This window comes from Eretmochelys imbricata, chromosome 3 (genome assembly GCF_965152235.1).
Source record: "Eretmochelys imbricata isolate rEreImb1 chromosome 3, rEreImb1.hap1, whole genome shotgun sequence".
Lineage (NCBI taxonomy): Eukaryota > Metazoa > Chordata > Testudines > Cheloniidae > Eretmochelys > Eretmochelys imbricata.
In genome coordinates this window covers 149,926,867-149,946,722 of record NC_135574.1, presented here as the reverse complement: position 1 = coordinate 149,946,722, position 19,856 = coordinate 149,926,867, and the positions used below count along the sequence as shown (strand labels likewise).

General features: G+C 40.9%; 1 protein-coding gene across 1 annotated transcript in view; it reads right to left on the bottom strand.

Annotated features, from left to right (window-relative positions):
* Nucleotides 1–613: 613 nt before the first annotated feature.
* ZFAND3 (zinc finger AN1-type containing 3) overlaps nt 614–19,856 on the bottom strand; it is a 244,140-nt gene continuing 224,897 nt past the window's right edge. The window contains exons 7-8 of the mRNA XM_077813609.1: nt 3,679–3,791; nt 614–1,843 (exon numbers count right to left, since the gene is read on the bottom strand). Of these exons, the coding sequence (XP_077669735.1) occupies nt 1,778–1,843; nt 3,679–3,791 (179 nt within the window). The 3' untranslated portion in view covers nt 614–1,777. The remainder of the gene's footprint in view (nt 1,844–3,678; nt 3,792–19,856) is intronic.

The following is a 19,856-nucleotide window of genomic DNA, read 5'->3' as shown; positions in this document are numbered from 1 at the left end:
ATTATTAAAAATAAACATTGCAAGGCAGAGAACTGGGTTTGAGTGCACGTACCTTTCACCCTTGGAGAGGTAGGCACAAATCATTCACATGAAAGAGAGAGAGAGATGATTGTTCTCATTCTCCGTAATTTAGTTTGTGCCACAAAGTCAACTCACTTTAGCACAACGTCGAAATAGGGTTCAGAGGATTGGAGTTGGTCAAAAAACTGACAAACTTTTCACAAGAAAAAGATCACCCAATTTTGTCATCAGAAAAATTAAAATTGAATTTTTGACTGGCTCTGAGGATACAGCACCAGGGGACTGTTACACCTTCAGACTGAAGTATAATTGCATGTGTACACTTGCATGATGCTAGCACTTTCACCAGCGCTAAATTCATTTTCTGTAATTAAAAAAGCTTTATTGTTGCAAGTCAGACAATTGCAGATACAGAGCAAGAAAGGATTTTGGACTTAGGGCTCAAGACTGCTCATCCTAGCTGAGAGATCTCCCTCTTTTTCTGAAATCTTGGCTCAATCCTTGGAGCTACACCAACAGCAGCTGGGATATCTCTAAGTGTGACTAACCTTGCTATACTACTGAAGTGGTGTGCAAGAACCACAATACACAATTTTATCTTTGAAAGTACAGTGTTCATTTCAGGAAAAAATAGGGGTACATGTCCCATGATTCAGGCATAATTTCAATTCCAAATTGAATTTAAATAGTACCAGTTTGACTCTGTCTCCTTGTTCAACACATTCCATTGTTATTGGCATTGTAAGATCTAATCTATATAGTTTAGCTCCTAATTACCAATTATGAACATCTCATAACTATGGAACTTTACATTCAGCATACAGCTACTGCAGGTGAAGAATCAATCAAAATACATTTACTTTAGAGGACATTCTTTACTTCTCATACCACTGTAGCAGTGTGCAGTACCATATGCATGGGACTTAAGAGCAAAGAAACTTGTTTGATAAAAGTGACAAATCTACTGTAATCTCAATATTAGGAAATAAAGTTTTGTGAGGTTAAACTAGAGTTGCTTACAAAAGAAATTGCTAAACTTGAACTCTGCAGAAGTGCTAGCTCCAATGACTGGCAGAAAATACTACCCACTTCCCACCAACTTTAAACACAATTTGAAATCACTGGCCCAGTGCTGAGGTCCCCCCCCCCCATTCACATTTCATAAACAGCAGAAACAGTGCAGATCAACATGACCTGCTGGAATAGTCAGAGAGGAATTCAAACTTTAGTCTGATTGGTTTAATTTTTTTTTTTTTTTTAGCAGGAGGAAAAAGAATAAAGTTACAAGAGTCTTTTAATATTTTCACAATGTTAAACTAAAACTGAGCACTAGGCTACATGTGTAAGTAAATCTAGAACACAAAAGGGTTAAATAAGATTTTCTTTAAAGATACAAGAACTTAAGCTTTCTTTACGTTTAACAAACTTCACAGAACAGATACTGCAGAAGGAACAACCCCTCCCCCCACTTTTTTTTAAAGTGAATATTGCCCATAATCCACATGAACTTTGAGTAGTGTTCTCTTAAGAGCCACCTTGAAACCAACTGTGCATTTATAACAGGGTTAAAGGAGTAGGAGGGATAAACAGCATCATCAGTATTAATGCGGAGGAGTCTTGTGTGTCAATCAGAATGTCCACCAAAGACTATGCTATGATTTTAGAGGAAAAGAAAGTGCGTATCTCAGCAACAGCTGAAATCCATGGTTTTTAAACTCTTCATGGCAAGTGTTAAAAATATCCTCAGATTGCCTTGTCACCAGGATGGAGTGGGACCATTTCCTGAAAATACAGCTGGAAATTTTGTTGCTGATTCCATAACCTTGAATAATAAAAAAATAGTTTGGTTTACACAGCTTGCATTTTACAAATGATGGAACATTTCTGATTTACTTCATGATTAAATCACACTAATACAGTCTGATGCTGAGTGTATTTTTAAAAAAAAGTCTCATTAAATGGTTTGATCTGGCTACCAAACTAAAAATTAATTTGGCATGTATGAAATTATTTACCTTTAACACATGCAGAAAAAAGGAGGACTTATTTAAGCTCTCTTTCCCCACACACCATTATTGGAGTGACAATATGCTACTTCACCCCTTGGAAGTTTTACACAAGCCCAATTTTTCAAAACTATACAAAATCCTCCCCCCCATCCCAGTTTTTCTACTAAACTACCTGATTGTTAATGCTTTACTAACTTGGGTCAGGGAACCATATCCACATAGGACTACTGAGACAAATCAGCATGAATCCTCTTGACCTGCATAAACTTTGTCTGCAGCAGGAGACATGCTGATTTTTTTTCTCTCTTTTTTTTTCTGCTACAAACTAACAAGATCTGTGCAGTTCAGCTCTATGTGGCTCAGTGTGAAAGCGCGCATAAGTCTAAACAACAGATCCAAAGTTTTCTATTCCATGTAATGCATTTCACATTCACTTGCTTTGCAATATATGCGGGCAGAGATTTTCATGAGAGCATCGAGCTGCATAGAAACAAGGCTGACATAGCCCATTTGATTATCTTGTTAAAACTCAAGCTGATGAGGGATGCTTTCCTGGTTGTTCCCCAATACTGTTACTGAATTCTGTTTGCTACAATATGTCCTTTCCCCCCCCAATATATATGTCTAGCTACAGAAAGTCAGTCTGTAGAATCCAGCCTTGGCTACTGTGCTGTGAATTAGCCTTATTTGATCAATTATCAGATACCTGCACTTAGCAAAAGGCAAACAAGAGCCAATCAGGTTTCGGCCGGTGGGAATGGCAGCACTGGTCAGCATACATAACAACCGTGGAATCTGGTCAGACAACGCTTAGAAATTCTATGGATGCCATGTAGAGAATATACACTGTTTACTGCTCTAGGATGGAACCAGCTTTAAAATGAGATCACCATAATTTAAATGAAGAAAAACAGGATCTCTGCAGCAAGTTAGATATAAATTTTTTTCATAAGAATCTCTGTCCTCCTCTCTTTTTGGCTTCCTGGGAAGAATCAGAAAGATGTTCCCTCCCCAACAGAATCCCTGATGCTGGTGACATTGCCTAACCTCAAAAGCCACACGTGATGAAGGCACGGATGACCAGTCAGGTCTTCCGGGCTTAGCAGCTACCACTGCTGCTTTTAGTGGAGTTTCACCTCTTCAGGATTTACTAGAAGTGAAGAGGTGAAAGGCTGCACATTAAACACAGTTTGTCTGAAAGCCGTGTGCATAGCAAACTTTTACACCAGCTTCTACTCAGCTATTTATTTTAACTCTGCAGCTGGAAGGTTTCCAGCATAAGGCTTTTAGAGTTTGACTCCAGCAATAACAGAAGCCTTTGGATTTTTTGTTTTGTTGTGTTTTAAATCCACTAGCCATGCTCAAAAAAATATTTCTTCATGTTTTAATTTTATACATTGGCTAGCAGGCACCTTTGTAACCAGCCAGAAATCAATTTCAACCACCATCAACCCCTAAACTACAGTACCAGGACGGTTGGCTAAAGAAAGGAAACTGATTGGCTGTAGTCTGAAACTTGCCCAGTACAAGGTGTCTGGCTGACTTTGTCCTAAATAAGGCTAACATTAGTGAACTAAGAACAGCATTTGGTTGCAGAGTCTCGCACTCAGGAACACCCTTCGCCGATGCGCTGGCATGATCTCCCTACTTTCCGGTCCAGTTTCACCATTTTCATAATGGCTTCCTCGCGCCCACGTCCCATGTGGTCAAACGTGCAGTCATGTTGTTCGGGCAGGCGATGTAACATACAGAACACATAACCTGCCAAGGAGAAGGAAAGAATGTGTTGTGTTAAGGACTCCCTTGAAATGGCTGAATCCTATGTCACCCAGGAGAACAGCATTATGCTGGGGATTAGTGGGGTTTCAAGATCAATGAAAACTTCACGTTTTCATTTGTTTTCATGATATTGTCACAAATATTGGTATGAACAACTTTAAATTCCATGCTGTTTTGTATCATACACATTCAATGGGAGACAACATAGTTTACACCTACATTTACAGAAATTTTCTATGGCATATCTGAGTTGGAGTCATATATTAGTAATTTATTCTTGCAACCCACCCCTCTGTGAGGAAGGAAGTTTCCTATTTTACAGATGAGACAGAGTAAAACCCACATTTTCTAAATTAGTCTCTGATTTTGGATGCCCAGCTGGAAATATCTAGGGTCTGATTTTCAGAGGCATTGAACACCTTCAGCTTCCTTTGACTTCTTTTGGAGTTGTGGGTGCTGAGCATGCTGTCCATGGTGTCACAGTTTGGGGACCCAAATACCATGGCACTCAAAATCAGAAGTTATTTTAAAAATGTTGACTCTGTTAGCACCACCAACCCTGTGACTGAGCTGGAAAAAGAACCCAGATTTCCCCAGTCTATTTGTACTGAATGCCATTCTCTTTTTGAGGGTGTCCTCACTCTCTGTCAGAACCCAGAGGATTCCCTTCCTCAGGATGCTATGTCATGCCATTATCTTTCTGACTGTGGGTCAGTCTTCTCTCTCCCTTCCTTCCTCTCCCAGCTACTTAATACCATTCAGGCATCCAGAGCCCTGCACTTCAATGATAAAAGGCAGCCTTTTTTCCCCCCAAAGGGGAAGAATAAAGCCTCTTCAGCACCTAGTCTTTTTCAATCTAGGGAGAGACTGGAAACCGAACTCTCATCTCGGGATGTGGGCTGAACATCAGAGTGAGTATAAAAGTCTTGACTTCAGATCCCGTCTCTGACACAGATACTTGGTAACTTTGAACAAATCTCCTCTCTGCGTCCATTTCCCTATCAGTAAAATGAGGATAATAATTACCTCACAGGGACATTGTAAGTAGTGTTTCTAAAGGCCTTTGCAAGTGAAAAGTGCTGTATGATGGTAAGTAGTAGTAGGCTGATACAGTATGGCAGAACAGCAGCACATAGCTACCAGGATGGCATAATCCACTGCATTTGAAAAGTAGTACAATATAATGTATGCCAACAATATCCCTCCTGCATGATAGCTCAAAGGACATAATTCTGCCTCCCACAGAACACTTAGCTAGTGCCTCTCCATAAACAATCAGAACAGATTAAAACCACAATTATTTCAAGCTTCTAAAACAGGGGTTCTCAAACTTCATTGCACCATGACCCCCTTCTGACAACAAAGATTACTACACGACCCCAGAAGGGGGGACCAAAGCTTGAGCCCACATGAGCCAGGCTGCCCCAGGTTGGGGTGGGGGCAAAGCCCAACCCCCACCACTCCAGGAAGGGGGGCCAAAGCTGAAGCCCCGCCACCCAGGGCTGAAGCGCTCGAGCTTTGGCCCCAGGTGGTGGGGCTCGGGATTCAACCCCAGACCCCAGTAAGTCTAAGCCAGCCCTGGCGACCCCATTAAAATGGTGTCACAACCCACAGTTTGAGAACCACTGCTGTAAACCTATATTACAAGACACCACTATAGAAATGAAAGAACCAATAGATTACCTTTACATTGGTAAGATCCTTAAGAAAACCGATACAAAAAAAAATCTCATGAGGGATTATTTTTGCAAAACTAACTTGAAGACAGAATGGATTTATTTTGGCTTGCAGTTTCGATGACACCTGCTACAAACTTCGCTATATTTCACACCCTTACCTTGTGCAGAGCATGTATTCTTGGGATACCAGCAACAAAAATGGAGTTTCCTTTACTTAAGGTATCTTATTTAACAAAACAGACAATGATTCAGCTAAATTAGGATATAAAACCTTTATCCCTTTCCCCATTTATTCTCAACTGCTGATCCACAGCAGACATATGCAGGAAGTACCAGGCACTTCCAAGGTCAGATGGTAAAGATGGTTTAAGTAAGAATGCCCTTGGGTATCAACTTAACAGGCTACTTGCCTGATTCTCTTTTGTACATTCTGGGGTAGGGAACATCTCCAACTGAGATTGGCATTTCCTTTCTCCATTTGTTGAAAATAGGACATCAGCCTGCTGAACCAGTACCAATTGGATGGCATAGGAATATAGCAACTGCCATATTGCATCAGACCTGAGGTCCATCTAGTCCAGTATCCTGTCTCTGAAAGTGGCAAGCATCAGATGTTTTACAGGAAAGTGCAAGAAACCATGCATTAACAGATATGGTATAATCTGCCCACCATGACAGTTTCATCCTAATCCCTGTTAGAAATTGCCTTAAACCCTGCAATACGAGGTTTCATATCCTTTCCACTTCTTTTTATATCATTAGCTAACAAGTCTGGATATTCTTGCTATCCATATAAATGTCCAATCCTTCTTTGAATCTTGCTAAAACTCTTGGTTTCAATGACATTCTGTGGCAGTGAGTTCCAGAGTCTAATTATGCATTGTGTGAAAATATATTTCCTTTTATCAGCTTTGAATTTGTCACATTTCAGCTTCATTGACTGTCTCCTTCTTCTTGTGATATGAAGCAGGGAGAACAGAAGCTTTCACTCTATCTTCTCTAGACCAGTGGTCTCCAAAGTGAGGTGCACAGCAGGAGGAGCACCGCCGGAATGCCGCCATCACAGTGGCGGCTGCGCTCCTGGACCTTTGATTCCTCAGTGGCACGCTGGCGGCTGCTCAGCTCTCCCTGCCCCATCTTTGGCCGCACGCCAGCAGCCACTCTTTTTTTTTTTTTCGCTTCCCTAGAGCTGGCCCTGGCGGATGCGCGATCCAAAAAGTTTGGAGACCACTGCTCTAGACCATTGTTTTATGTAACTATCATATCCTATCTTATTTTGTCTCCTTCTAAGGTAAACAATCCCATTATTTTCATGCTCCACATATCAGTTTTTCTAAGCCCCAATCATTCTCACCACCCTTTTCTGAGACCCCGCTAATGCTGCAACATCCTTTCTTAGACGAGGTGAGCAGTAATATACACAGTATCCTACATAAAGATATTCCATCAATATTTTCTCTATTATTCTTCCATTCAATCCTCATGTCTCCTAACGTTTTTTAAAAAAAACTACAACTGCACACTGAACAGAAATTCATCAGTCTGTCCACAAAAGGTATCCAGATGCTTTTCTTGGGTGGATTCTGTTAATTTAGAGTCTCACTATTCTAGTGGGCCAGTGAATGATCTAAACTATTTTCAGCTGTCTCTTATTGCCGGGGCTTTTGCTTTTTATAAATATGTGCAAGTGAGAACAATGCCTTAAAAACCCATATGGAAAATTTACAGACTGTTCAAACAGAATAGTGATAATGCCTACAACTGAATTCATAAAAAAAAATCCCATCATTAAAAAACCAATATCCAATACAGGATTTTTAACATTTTACTTAAGACAAGTTTTTATATTATTAGCTTTTCTTTTACATTATGCATTGGGCTTTTTAGATAGGTAAAGGATAACATTATCGAAAGTCCCTAAGAACTTAAATGAGCCATGCATCAGCCTATCGAAGCTAGGTTGTATAACAACATAGTTCTGAAGAATTTTTCACTAGTTCACAGTTGTATTATTGCTTCTGTATTCTCTCCCTGCTTCACTAGCCTTGGGAATCAGGGTGGGCACTACGTAGTCGGTTGTGTGTGGGAGTGCCCATTCCAGTCCCAGGCTCATCAACTTTGACAGCAATTACATTATTAATTTATTGCACTAGGAGAGAAGGCCAATATGTTTATCTCTACTCTTATCCTTAAAACCTGTTCAGATTTAGAGATGAAACCGTTTCCTGAGAAACAGGAGCTCCCTCTTGGTTAGAAAGCAGAGTTAGATTAATGAGCTCTTGTGGTATATTTACTGTTAAGTTCATTACTGAAAGATACTGGATATGGGTTGTCTCTCCTAAAGGATAGTACAGAAATGCAGAAGTACCTTTGCTAGTCCACTTTAACAAGCAAAAAACTTCTTGCTGGGGAAAAATATCTGTCAGCTAAGGCTAGTTTAGCAAAAGCAGAGTCATAGCAAAAATACAGCAAAACGAAAGATTTCAGCTCTGGGTGGCAGATCTCAATGTGCTACACTTCATGTCAGGAATAGGCTATGTACTGTGCTCTCTACACTACATTCATCTAATGCAGCATTGTGGAAAGATGTACTGAGGCATTAATACCTTATAGGTAGGGCCCTACCAAATTCATGGTCTGTTTTGGACACTTTCATGGTCATAGGATTTAAAAAAATCATAAATTTCATGATTTCAGCTATTTAAATCTGAAATTTCACAGTGGTGTAATTGTAAGGGGCCTGACCCAAAAATGAGTTGTGGGACGGTCACAAGGTTATTGTAGGAGGGGTTGCGGTACAGCTCCCCTTACTTCTGCGCTACTGCGGGCGGTGACACTGCCTTCAGAGCGGGGCACCTGGAGAGTTGTGGCTGCTGGCCAGGAGCCCCGCTCTGAAGGTAGAGCCACAGCACAGAAGTAAGGGTGGCAATACAATACCATGCCACCCTTACTTCTGTGCTGCTGCTGGCAGGGTGCTACTTTCAGAGCTTGGCACCTGGCCAACAGCGGCCGCTCTCTGGCCCCCCTGCTCTGAAGGCAGCACCACGATCCTCTGCAACTCCCTTTTGGGTCAAGACCCCCAATTTGAGAAATGCTGGTCTCCTCTGTGAAATCTGTATAGTATGAAGTAAAAATCACAACAGACAAGATTTCGCGGGGGCAGACCAGATTCCATGGTGCGTGATGCGTTTTTCATGGCCATGAATTTGGTAGGGCCCTACTTATGGGATCTTATAAGTGCAGTAAGGAGCTATTCTCTGGAATTCATCAAAACGAGGCTTCTGCTACATTAATTAGAACTTCAATGGGACACAGAGCTAGGACTGCACCTGGTGTAACATCTCTCTCTAGAGTACTCATGCCATTTCAAGTGATCTTGAAAATGGTGGAAGCATCATTCAAAGAAAGTCTATAAGGCAGCAAAGAACAGCTGTGAAGTCTGCCCTTCATTTTTCATTCTTCCTGAGGACTCTGCTGGAGAAAGCACATTTCAGCTGGAGGTCACTAAAGCAGCTCTATGTACCTAAGATGGGAGAGCACATCAGACTTCTGTTCTTACTCTGTGTGAAAGTGAAAGTGAAATGCTGCTGAGTCCCTGTTAGGTAAGAAGCTGTTCACATCACTAGACAGGAATATGGAACAATAACTATTGAGAGCTTCCACCAAAGTGCTAAAAAACCCCACATTTAATTCTTCTTGACGTTTTGACTTCTGAGTTTTGAAAGCAGCTAGCTGCTAAAATACCAGCAAAGTAATACATGAAGCATTAGAAACAATTAAAATAAATTGCATAGTAATTCACTAGGAAAAAGTCAGGATGGAGTTTTGGAGGGTTCTTAATTCCCTCAAATGGCATCAATTCAGTTCAATTCCTTTTCTTGTCACGATAACTCAATGGAAGGAAATATGGTCCTGGAACATGCCCCTTTTTGCAGAGTAGGTGTTGTAGGTGTTACTGCAAGCCAACAGTTTTACCCTCATTGCAAGCCAGCAACTGAAAGCTACAGCAAGAAGGACTGGGTATTCTCTTACAGGTTTTTGGCAGATCTGTAGACCTCAATCTTCCAGTAGTAGAGTCCACTGGAGAAGTTCAGGGATATTCCTGATAAATATCTATATGAGGATTTCAGTGACTAACTAGCATGTTAAACAGAAAGGGAGAAAACATTTCCAAATGCCAATCCCTGTGTTTAAGAATCCAAAAACCTGTCATGACAAGAGCCTTTTTTTTTGGGATATGAGCATGTCTTGAGAAGCTAGCAAGAGAAAGAAAAATTGCTCAAGTACAAGTGTCAACAAAGATTATTCTTATTAAATATTTATGTAGTGCCGTAATTTGCATGGTGATTTAAAGATATTGAAGACAATGCCCCATCTCAAAGATTAAGCCTAAATTAGCAAAAAAGCAATTGCACATTGACCTAACTACCCTGGAATAACTGCTCAACTTTCAGCACTTTTAAGATTTAGTTTTTGTAGAAATCAGAAATGTTCAGACTTACCCTGAAGTTTTCATAGCAAATGTGCTGAGTTGTAGACTCATCCACTGAAGTTAAGACAAAACCCCAAATTCCACTTTAGTGGGGTTTTATTTTAGTATTTCCAAACACCTCAATTCACAGAACTGCAAAAACCTCGTTAGCTTAAGCTTACAAAATACCTGACTGTAAAATGCTATAAAAACTGTAACAGTATTTTCTGGGTCATAAATTTGAAAACATTAGTAATATTCAGACTTGATTCACTAGTCAAAGCGAAAGTGAGCAATTCTCTCCTGAAATACCGGTTCTAACAGCAACCTGTTAGTTTTCAAAGTTATGCACGGTGATTGTGGCCATATGCACAAACCATTCTGAAAGTTGACTCTCCCCGCCCAAAATATGTATGCAACATCAACCCTCCTACAGCCTTTGAAGGGGAAGCTTCCCTGGATAGGTAAATGGAAGCGATGCCAAGATTCACAGCCAAAGTCAGAGTGCTTGACATTTTAAATTCAGTCCTAGCTTCACACTACTGCTGTCGTTTGTCAGCTTTATTCCTGAATGAAAAGGCACAAATTCAAAGCCACCAGAATTTGCAGCTCATGCCACTTCTGAATTTTAATTAATAACACACTTTTTTCCTCACAAATATTCTATTTGGAGCCTCTTCAAAAGTGGTCTAATAAAGCCACAGACTTATTCCTGTGCAGAATTCTGCTCCATATGTTCTGGCTTCTTTCACCTCTCTTGCAAGAAATTTTACTTTCCTGCTGATTTGAAATTCTAATCAACAGACGTTCAAGCAGAACCTAAAAATACCTAGATGCCTTAGAGAGGAAGGTACTGCAAGAATTACATGCCAAAATGCAGTATTTTCTAGTAGTGCATGTGAGTGTGTTTACATAGAATTCTATATAAAGATTATGTGCAAGCATAAAATGTAGAAACAGAGGTTAAAATATCTGCAAAATGTAAAAAGACCAATACTTTTGAAGGACCAAAATTACAGACCTATTTATATCGGCAGACAGTACATTTGTATGCATGTCCAGATCATAAGTACACAGAAAAAGTTTGCAAATCAAGAGTTGCTCTAGTGTGAAGCACTGAAGTTTAGTCACACACACAATCTTTGCTAAAGCATATAGGAATGGATTTTCAAGTATGTTCAGCACTTACAACGGGGGCCAGATTTTGAGACAGCTCCACTCCCATTTAGGTTCCTAGAGATGAATGGGAACTGCTAGGTCCTGAGCTCTTGAAAACGTGACACTTAAACGTTAGACCAACTCCTTCTTTAACCTCTTCCCCCTCTTATCCACAATGAGATTTATACAGAATAAGAGTTATTGTTCAGCCACTCTAGGTGCGCTTGACTTAACTCAAAACCACACTCCATTACAGCTAAACTGCAGCAATTCCGTCCCATGTAATCCCTAAAACTAATAAACAAAGTAAACTTTTGAAGGCACCTTTTCCCTTCCCACAACAATTGACCACCCTTCACAACTTTTCTTCCCCTCTCCTATCGGGGGGTGGGTCAGAGGGAGGAAGGAAGTGAGCTTTACCATGTAAAATGTAGTGTCATCTGGTTATCCCATCCTTCCCCCATCAAACTAGTATAGAAGATAGCCAAAAATGTGTCTCCAGTACCACCTTTCTTTTGCACTTTCTGGACTCCTCCCAATCCAGAGCACAGCATAGACAGCACTTGCTGCTCTGGTGGGGGATGGCCTCCTGTCCATTTAAAATGGAAAAACATTCATCTTCATCCTTCGGGACTTCTCTGGGGCATTTGATACTATAAGCCACCAGATTCCAGTACACTCTCCAAGAGGCTGGCAGGCATGAATCTAGTTGCCCTGAGATGTCTCAGTTCTTTTTTATCTTAGGGTTTTGTACTGCTGCTCATCAACATAATATTGAACTTCCTCCTCGTAAAAAAAAAAAAAAAAAAAAAAAGAAGGTCAATAGCAAAGTCTCTATTTGACTTATGTATTTCCTGGCTCTTCTCTTTTTGGATTATAGAAAACTGCTTTGAGTGACGACGTGTTTGTGGCTGGCTGGGGGTAGTAACTGCTTTCTGGGAGTTTTTAGCTTTGTTTTTTGGGGGTAGAGGTGGGGGAAGGGGTATTCTGGAAAAGCTTTATCAAAGAAGGTTTTGAAGCACTTTCTAAAAGTAGGACAGACCCTGAATTCATCTAATCGCTGGAAATTGGTTCACAGTAGGAGCCCCTCAATTGAGAAGCTTTATCCCCAAGCTCTCACATAGTATGTGGTGAGTTTTGTGATCTGTGTTATTACAGAGGAGCACAACTTTCTTGGCAGTTCTTAGGTGGAGCTGAGATCTGATCCACTGATTTTCTTTGCAGATAAGGACCAAGGCTTTAAATTGCATAAAAAATAGACTGGGAGCCAGTGCCAGGTCCAGAGGATGGGCTGTAAGTACTCACATGAACCAAAACTATGCAGGAGGCAGGCAGCTGAATTTTGTACTGTCTGGGGCCTTTCTACAGTGTTCACATTCAGCTTCAGATATAGTGAATTATAGTAGTCAAGCCTTCAGGTGACTAATGCATGGATGACTGAGCCAGGTCCTCTCCTGGCAGGAAGGGGCAGAGTTTCCTAGCAAGCTGGAGGTAAAAAGAAGTTTGAGTCAGATGGTACCTGATTATCCAAGCTATGAGATAGTCAAACAGTACTGTGGGGCGTTGCACCACTTCGATGAATGTACACGGTATGCTTTCAATGGAAAGGTAGATGCAGGAAGATGGAGTCTCAGCTAGTTCTTCAAAGCTTTTCCCTCTGCTGACCAGCATCGTTTCTGTGTTGCCTGCGTTGTGTTTGAGCTAGCTGCTGTTTCATCCGGAAACTGAGAACTTGTAGAAATTGTTAAATCTTAGTAGTGGTAGTATCATAGGAGAATGAGGTCACGTCTATGCTAGGAGCACTTTGCTGGTCTAGTTATACCAGGATACTATACCAGGAAAGTGATCCTAGAGTGTATGCCAACAAAACTGTGCTTTGAACCTGTATAATAAAACCATCCCTTCCTGGCGAAATAATCTATACTAGCAAAACTGCAGTTTTGCTCATATAACTGCATCCATGTTAGGCACTTCTGCCAGCACAGCTATGTCAGTCAGAGATCACACCTCATTACACCCCTGATATAGGTAGACCAACAAAAGTTTGTAGTGTAGACCTGGGCTGAGATGTATAGTTGGGTGTCGGTATACTATTGGCATTGGAGCCCATGAATTCTCACTCTACCTTAATATGGTCTCAGGTAAATATTGAAGAGAATAGGGGATAATCTGGACACCTGCAAGATCCCATAGGTGAGGGCCTTCAGAGAAGAGAAGTAGTTACCCATCATCACTCTCTGAGTTCTGCTAGAAAGGAGCATTTGGAACCATATGAGCATAACCTGTGTCTGAACCTATAGAACAGTGGTTCTTAAACTGTGGGTCGGGACCCCAAAGTGAGTTGCGAACCGCTTTGAATGGGGTCGCCAGGACTGGCTTAGATTCGCTGTGGCCCGCGACTGAAGCCCAAGCCCCACTGCCCAGGGCCAAATCCAAATCCTGAGGGCTTCAGCCCTGGGTGGTGGGGCTTAGGTTGCAGGCCCCCTGCCTGGGGCTAAAGCCCTTGAGCTTCAGCTTTGGCCCCCTTGTCCAGAGCGGTGGGGCTCAGGCTTTGGCCTCCCCACCCAGGGCAGTGGGGTTCAGGTGGGCTCAGGCTTCAGTCCCCCCTCTGGGGGTCATGAAGTAATTTTTTTTGTCAGAAGGGAGTCATGGTGCAATGAAGTTTGAGAACCCCTGCTATAGAGTCATTATGGACAGTTATATCTCCAACACAAGGCCCTTCAAGTTTTAGTTTTCTCCCCTGTACCATTCCATACCTATATGGAGCCATTGAGTGCTAGTGAGACAACATGGGCTTCAAGGCAGAGGTTGTGAGGGAAATTCCCAAACCTAAGCCATTCTTTTTAGGTGACAAATCTGAGGAATGGTTGCAGATTCAGGTGTCATTAGAGAAGGTTTTGGAACAAACTGATAAACAATAAGAAGTCACCAAGACCAGATGGTATTCACCCAAGATTTCTGAAGGAACTCGCATGTGAAAATGCAGAACTACTAATTGTGGTTTGTAACCTATTGTTTAAATCAGCTTCTGTACCAAATGACTAGAGGATAACTAATGTGACGCCAATTTTTAAAAAAGGCTCCAGAGGTGATCCTGGCAATTACAGGCTGGTAAGCCTGACTTCAGTACCGGGCAAACTGTGTGAAACTATAGTAAAGAACAAAATTATCAGACACATAGATGAAAATAATTTGTTGGGGAAGAGTCAAAATGGTTTTTGTAAAGGGAAATCATGCCTCATCAATCCACTAGAATCCTTTGAGGGGGTCAACAAGCATGTGGACACGGGAGATCCAGTGGATATAGTGTACTTAGCTTTTCAGAAAGGCTTTGACAAAGGTCCCTCACCAAAGGCTCTGAAGCAAAGTAAACTGTCATGGGATAGAGGGAAGGTCCTCTCATGGATTGGTAACTGGTTAAAAGACAGGGAAAAAAGGGTAGAAATAAATGGTCAGTTTTTAGAATGGAGAGCAGTAAATAGTGGTATCCCCCCCAGGGATCTGTACTGGGACCAGTCCTATTCAACATATTCATAACTGATCTGGAAAAAGGGGTAAACAGTAAGGTGGCAAAATTTGCAGATGATACAAGAGAGTTAATTCCCAAGCAGACTGCAAAGAGCTACAAAAGGATCTCACAAAACTAGGTGACTAGGCAACAAAATGGCAGATGGAATTCAATGTTGATAAATGCATGTATAGTTGGGATTATATTTTCCAATGTACATATAAAATGATGGGGTCTAAATTAGCTGTTACCACGCAAGAAAGATCTTGGAGTCATTGTGGATAGTTTTCTGAAAACATCCACTCAATGTGCAGCGGCAGTCAAAAAAAACCTAACAGAATGTTGGGAATCATTAAGAAAGGGATAGATAAGACAGAAAATATCATATTGCCTCTATATAAATTTATGGTATGCCCACATCTTGAATACTGCACACAGATGTGGTCTCTCCATCTCAAAAAAAGATATATTGGAATTAGAAAAAGTTCAGAAAAGGGCAACAAAAATGATTAGGGGTATGGAACGGCTTCAAAATGAGGAGTGATTAATAAGACTGGGAATTTTCAGCTTGGAAAAGAGATGACTAAGGTGGGGATATGATAGAGGTCTATAAAATCAAGACTGGTTTGGAAAAAGTAAATAAGGACGTGTTAGTTTCTTATAACACAAGAACTAGGGGTCACCAAATGAAATTAACAGGCAGCAGGTTTAAAACAAAAGGAAGTATTTTTTCATACAACGCACAGTCAACCTGTGGAACTCCTTGCCAGAGGATGTTGTGAAGGCCAAGACTAACAGGGTTCAAAAAAGAACTAGATACATTAATGGAGGATAGGTCCATCAGTGGCTATTAGCCAGGATGGACAGGGATGGTGTCCCTAGCCTCTGTTTGCCAGAAGCTAGGAATGGGCGACGAGATGGATCACTTGATGATTACCTGTTCTGTTCATTCCCTATGGGGCACCTGGCATTGGCCATTGTCAGTAGACAGGATACTGGGCTAGATTGACCTCTGGTCTGACCCAGTATGGCTGTTCTTATGTTCTATGCTAATAGAAAACACCCAGCTTTATACCTCCTTTACCAGATGCTACCATCATCTCCTCCAAGTTTTGTTTGGCTAAAATTAGTGCCTGATAAAGAACAGCTGACTGAAGATGAACCCTAACAAGACTGAGATGATGTTGGTGGGAAGAAGTAGTACTTGGAAGAACTCACCCTCATTACAACACCCACCACTGAAGGTATCTGCACTCAAACTGTTGGACCCCAATCACACCAGACACTGATCTGGCCATTGTGATCCATGTTTTCATGCCTTCAGGCTTGACTACCGCAGTTTTTGGGGGAAGCTGTATAGTGATAGACTCAAGGAGCTCCATCTGTTTAGCTTAATGAAGAGCAGGTTAAGGGGTGACTTGATTAGAGTCTATAAATACCTACCTGGGGAACAAATATTTAATAAAGGACTCTTCAATCTAGTAGAGAAAGATTGAACATTCTCCAATAGCTGGAAGATGAAACTAGAAAGATTCAGACTGGAGAAACTAAGATATCAAGTTTTAACAGTGATAGTAATTAACCATTGTAACAACTTACCAAGAGTGATGGTGGATTCTCCACTACAGACAATTTTTAAATCAAGATGGGATGTTTTTCTAAAATATAGGATTTAGGAATTATTTCGAGGAAGTTCTATGGCCTGTGTTATACAGAAGATTGGATTAGATGATCACAATGGTCTCTTCTGGCCTTGGAATTTATTAATTCTCTTTAACGAGGAATGCAGGCAAATGCCCTGAGGTAACTACAGCTTTTTCAAAATGAATCATGCCTGGTGCCAAGTTACCAGAGAGACACAATTCCAACTGCCATTCCCTAAACTGTCTCCCAGTTGTATTCACTGTACTGATTTCCAAATTGGCACAGGACTGGTCCTAGCTAATTTAGAGATCACATCTTCCTCTACAATAATCAGCTTGCACAACAGCTTTGCTCTAGCAAATTTTTTGACAAACATGAAAATTCCTATCCACAGAGACAAATGTCATGGCTGAATGATAATATATATATATATCGAACTCTAAACATATAAAATATAGATTCATTCTGGAATGAAACTCCTAGAAGCTCAGGACAGCTAGGAGGCCAGAGAGCTCATTTTTAAGTACATGTCTGTAACAGGAGGTGGTTACAGTCAGTGGTTTGTTGGAAAGCATTAGCAGTTCATACTCCATCAGCAAAAATACCTGGATTACATTGTGTCTACTGACCCACTGCCCAAGACAGAATTTGTAACAGAGAGATATATTAAAGCATCTTAATACATTTTATTTCATCAAGCCTATGGCAGGGCAGAGAAGCTGCAGGTGTTCCATGAATAAAACAGATCTGTTTTACATTCTCCTCCATCCCTGGGCTTTACATGGCTAAGAAAGAATTAAACTTACTCTACAGGGTTGGAAATGACTGGCCTGTTATCCAGTATAGTGCATGTCAGGGCAGATAATCAGCAGAGAAGAGATTACTTCCTACTGCGGATACAGAATGCTGCTGTACTGTTTAAGATCGTTAGACATCATTCATAGCAAGGTAACAGTAATCCCCAAAGCAGAGTGTTTATGCAACTCTCCCCCTTACAAAGGGAAAGAGGACTTAATTTGTTTTAAAAGATATTATTGGCATTAAAGCAGCTAAACATTAGGGGAATCCTAAAATAAGCGTAATCTGCTGGTTTTTCAAGTGAAGGAAAATGGACCAGATAAGACAAATGTAAAAATAGAAGAAATAGCTAAGATACAAAGCAAACATTCTAGAGACTTGTACAGAGTACTTGAGAAACTCTTGCTCTATAGATGCCATTGTGATCCAGTTTATTCCCGATACTCTCCATCAGACTGCTCTAAAAGAACAGCCAACAATGGAAATAAATAAAATTGTGTTACAGTCCAGCTTAATGAAGCTCCCAATGCAATTTGTGCGCACTGTCACTTTAAATTTTAAAAAAAATATTCTCTTCTGCTGACATTTTTTATTGTCTCCTTCCAGACAGTTCCATCCTTGCACAAACTATAATTACCTTTTTTCCTCTCTTCTGTAGGAATTGCTTTGTGCTGGTAATGTCTGCTTTCATTGCACAAATCCAGCAACATTCACTTTTAATGACATTGTACAAAAAGAAGAAAAATAAACCCAACAAGCCCACAAATCACAATAATTCACCAAAAAATTGACCTTTGGAAATGAATGAGCCAAACTAATCTCCTGTTTCCCCAAACTTTATAAATGGCAGGGACTCTGAGTAAGTGCTAGGGATAAAGGTAAAACTTTTGCATTCAACATGCTTTTGCTGGGAATCTTGTCACCCCTCCCCACATCCACCTCGCCCTGAGAAGAGAGATGAGTCACATTATGGTAAAGCTTTTTATCCAAATTAATATAATTTTTAAAACTCCAGGAGAAATGGCCCAAGGCAGTTTTTGCCACAGATAGTGATATGTTCCTTCTATCATTTCTATTCCAAGAGCAGAACTGGGGGGGGGGGGGGGGGGTGCTAACTCCTTAATGCTGGAAATCAGGGTTTCTAGATATTAATGCAAAGCATCTTAGAGCTTATCAAGTGATCCCAAGTTAATTTGCCTCTACAGAGGGACAGACAGACAGACACACACACAGCCAGCCAGCCGCACATGTTCCAGGAAACAGACAGCACCAACAGATGGGCTGGTGACCTTGTTTATTCCACAGTTGCCTGTGATCACTGTAGCTAGCCTTTCCTTGTCTTTTTAAAGATGTTCTTTTCAACTGAGTGCTTATTAGAAGCTACCAACAAAAGTGATAACTGAACTGAAATCAGCAGAAGGGGAAGACATCAGAGAGCGTAAGATGCATCATAATATTTCTCTGAGTCTTCCCACTCATGCTTTAGGACTGGAGCACCACTAGGCTGCAGGCAAACAAGTCTCAACCTGGATTCACATGGCAAGCATATCATGCCATGATATCTATGATGCAAAGTGAAAGTTTATGCCTCAGAGCCTCAGGATAGTTAGGAAGTACTGCTGATTTGCAGTTCTCATACTGGATAGAAAATATGTCTCTTCTGATACCCTTGATGGTGTGTAAGAGAGTGAGAGGTGAAGAACCTAGTGAGAAAGAGAAGCATGTTTCCCTTCTGATTTGCTCTGTTTTCTTCCCTCTCTTGCAAATAGGACCTAAGCCAACCCACACAACCATACATATAGGCAAAAAGCCATCAGTGGTGCAAGGCTGCCATGAGGTCAGAGGGAAACAACTGACACGCTTGCACATGAATGCAAGAAGTCTGTTCAAAACAGATATTATAGGGATTACAAAAACATGGTGGAATTACACTCATGACTAGAATACAGGTATTGATGGGTATGTGCTATTTAGGAGAGAGAGGAATAAAGGTAAAAGCTGTGTGTGGAGAAATAGCACCTCAAATCAATGAAGCAGTAAACTGTAAAGAAATACAAAGTAACAGAATGGCCAAAACAGTCAGTCTGGGTCAAAATCACTTTGGGGAAAGACTGTAAAATAAGTTCTATTAGTATAGTGTTAGGAGTCTGCTTTTGACCCTCAGAGTGAGACTTAGATATGGATAGATACCTCTAATATTAGAAAGAGAAATACTACTGAGAATTGTGTAAATGGGAGACTGACTTCCCAGACATAGACTGGAGAATAAATGCTACTAATACTGGTAGAGCCCAGTTATTCCTGGATGTGACAGACAGTTTTCTTCATCAAACTGCCCCAAACCAACAAGACGCGATGCGATTTTAGACATGGTTTGGTCAGTAGTGAAGACATCACAGAAGAGCTGGTTGTAGGAAATAACCTTGGATCGAGTGGTCACAAGTTGATTTAGTTTAAATTAAATGGAAGGATAATCAAAACATCAACTATGAGTTTTTATTTCAAAAATAAAAGGGCAGACCAGACACTTTGGGAAATAGTTAAAGAAGTCAACTGGACTAAAGAGCTCAACAACTTAAATGCAGAAGAGGTTTGGAATTTCTTCAAATGAACTATACGAAACTATCTGAAATTTACACCACAAGCAAGGGGGAAAAACTTGTAGAATCATAGAATCATAGAATATCAGGGTTGGAAGGGACCCCTGAAGGTCATCTAGTCCAACCCCCTGCTCGAAGCAGGACCAATTCCCAGTTAAATCATCCCAGCCAGGGCTTTGTCAAGCCTGA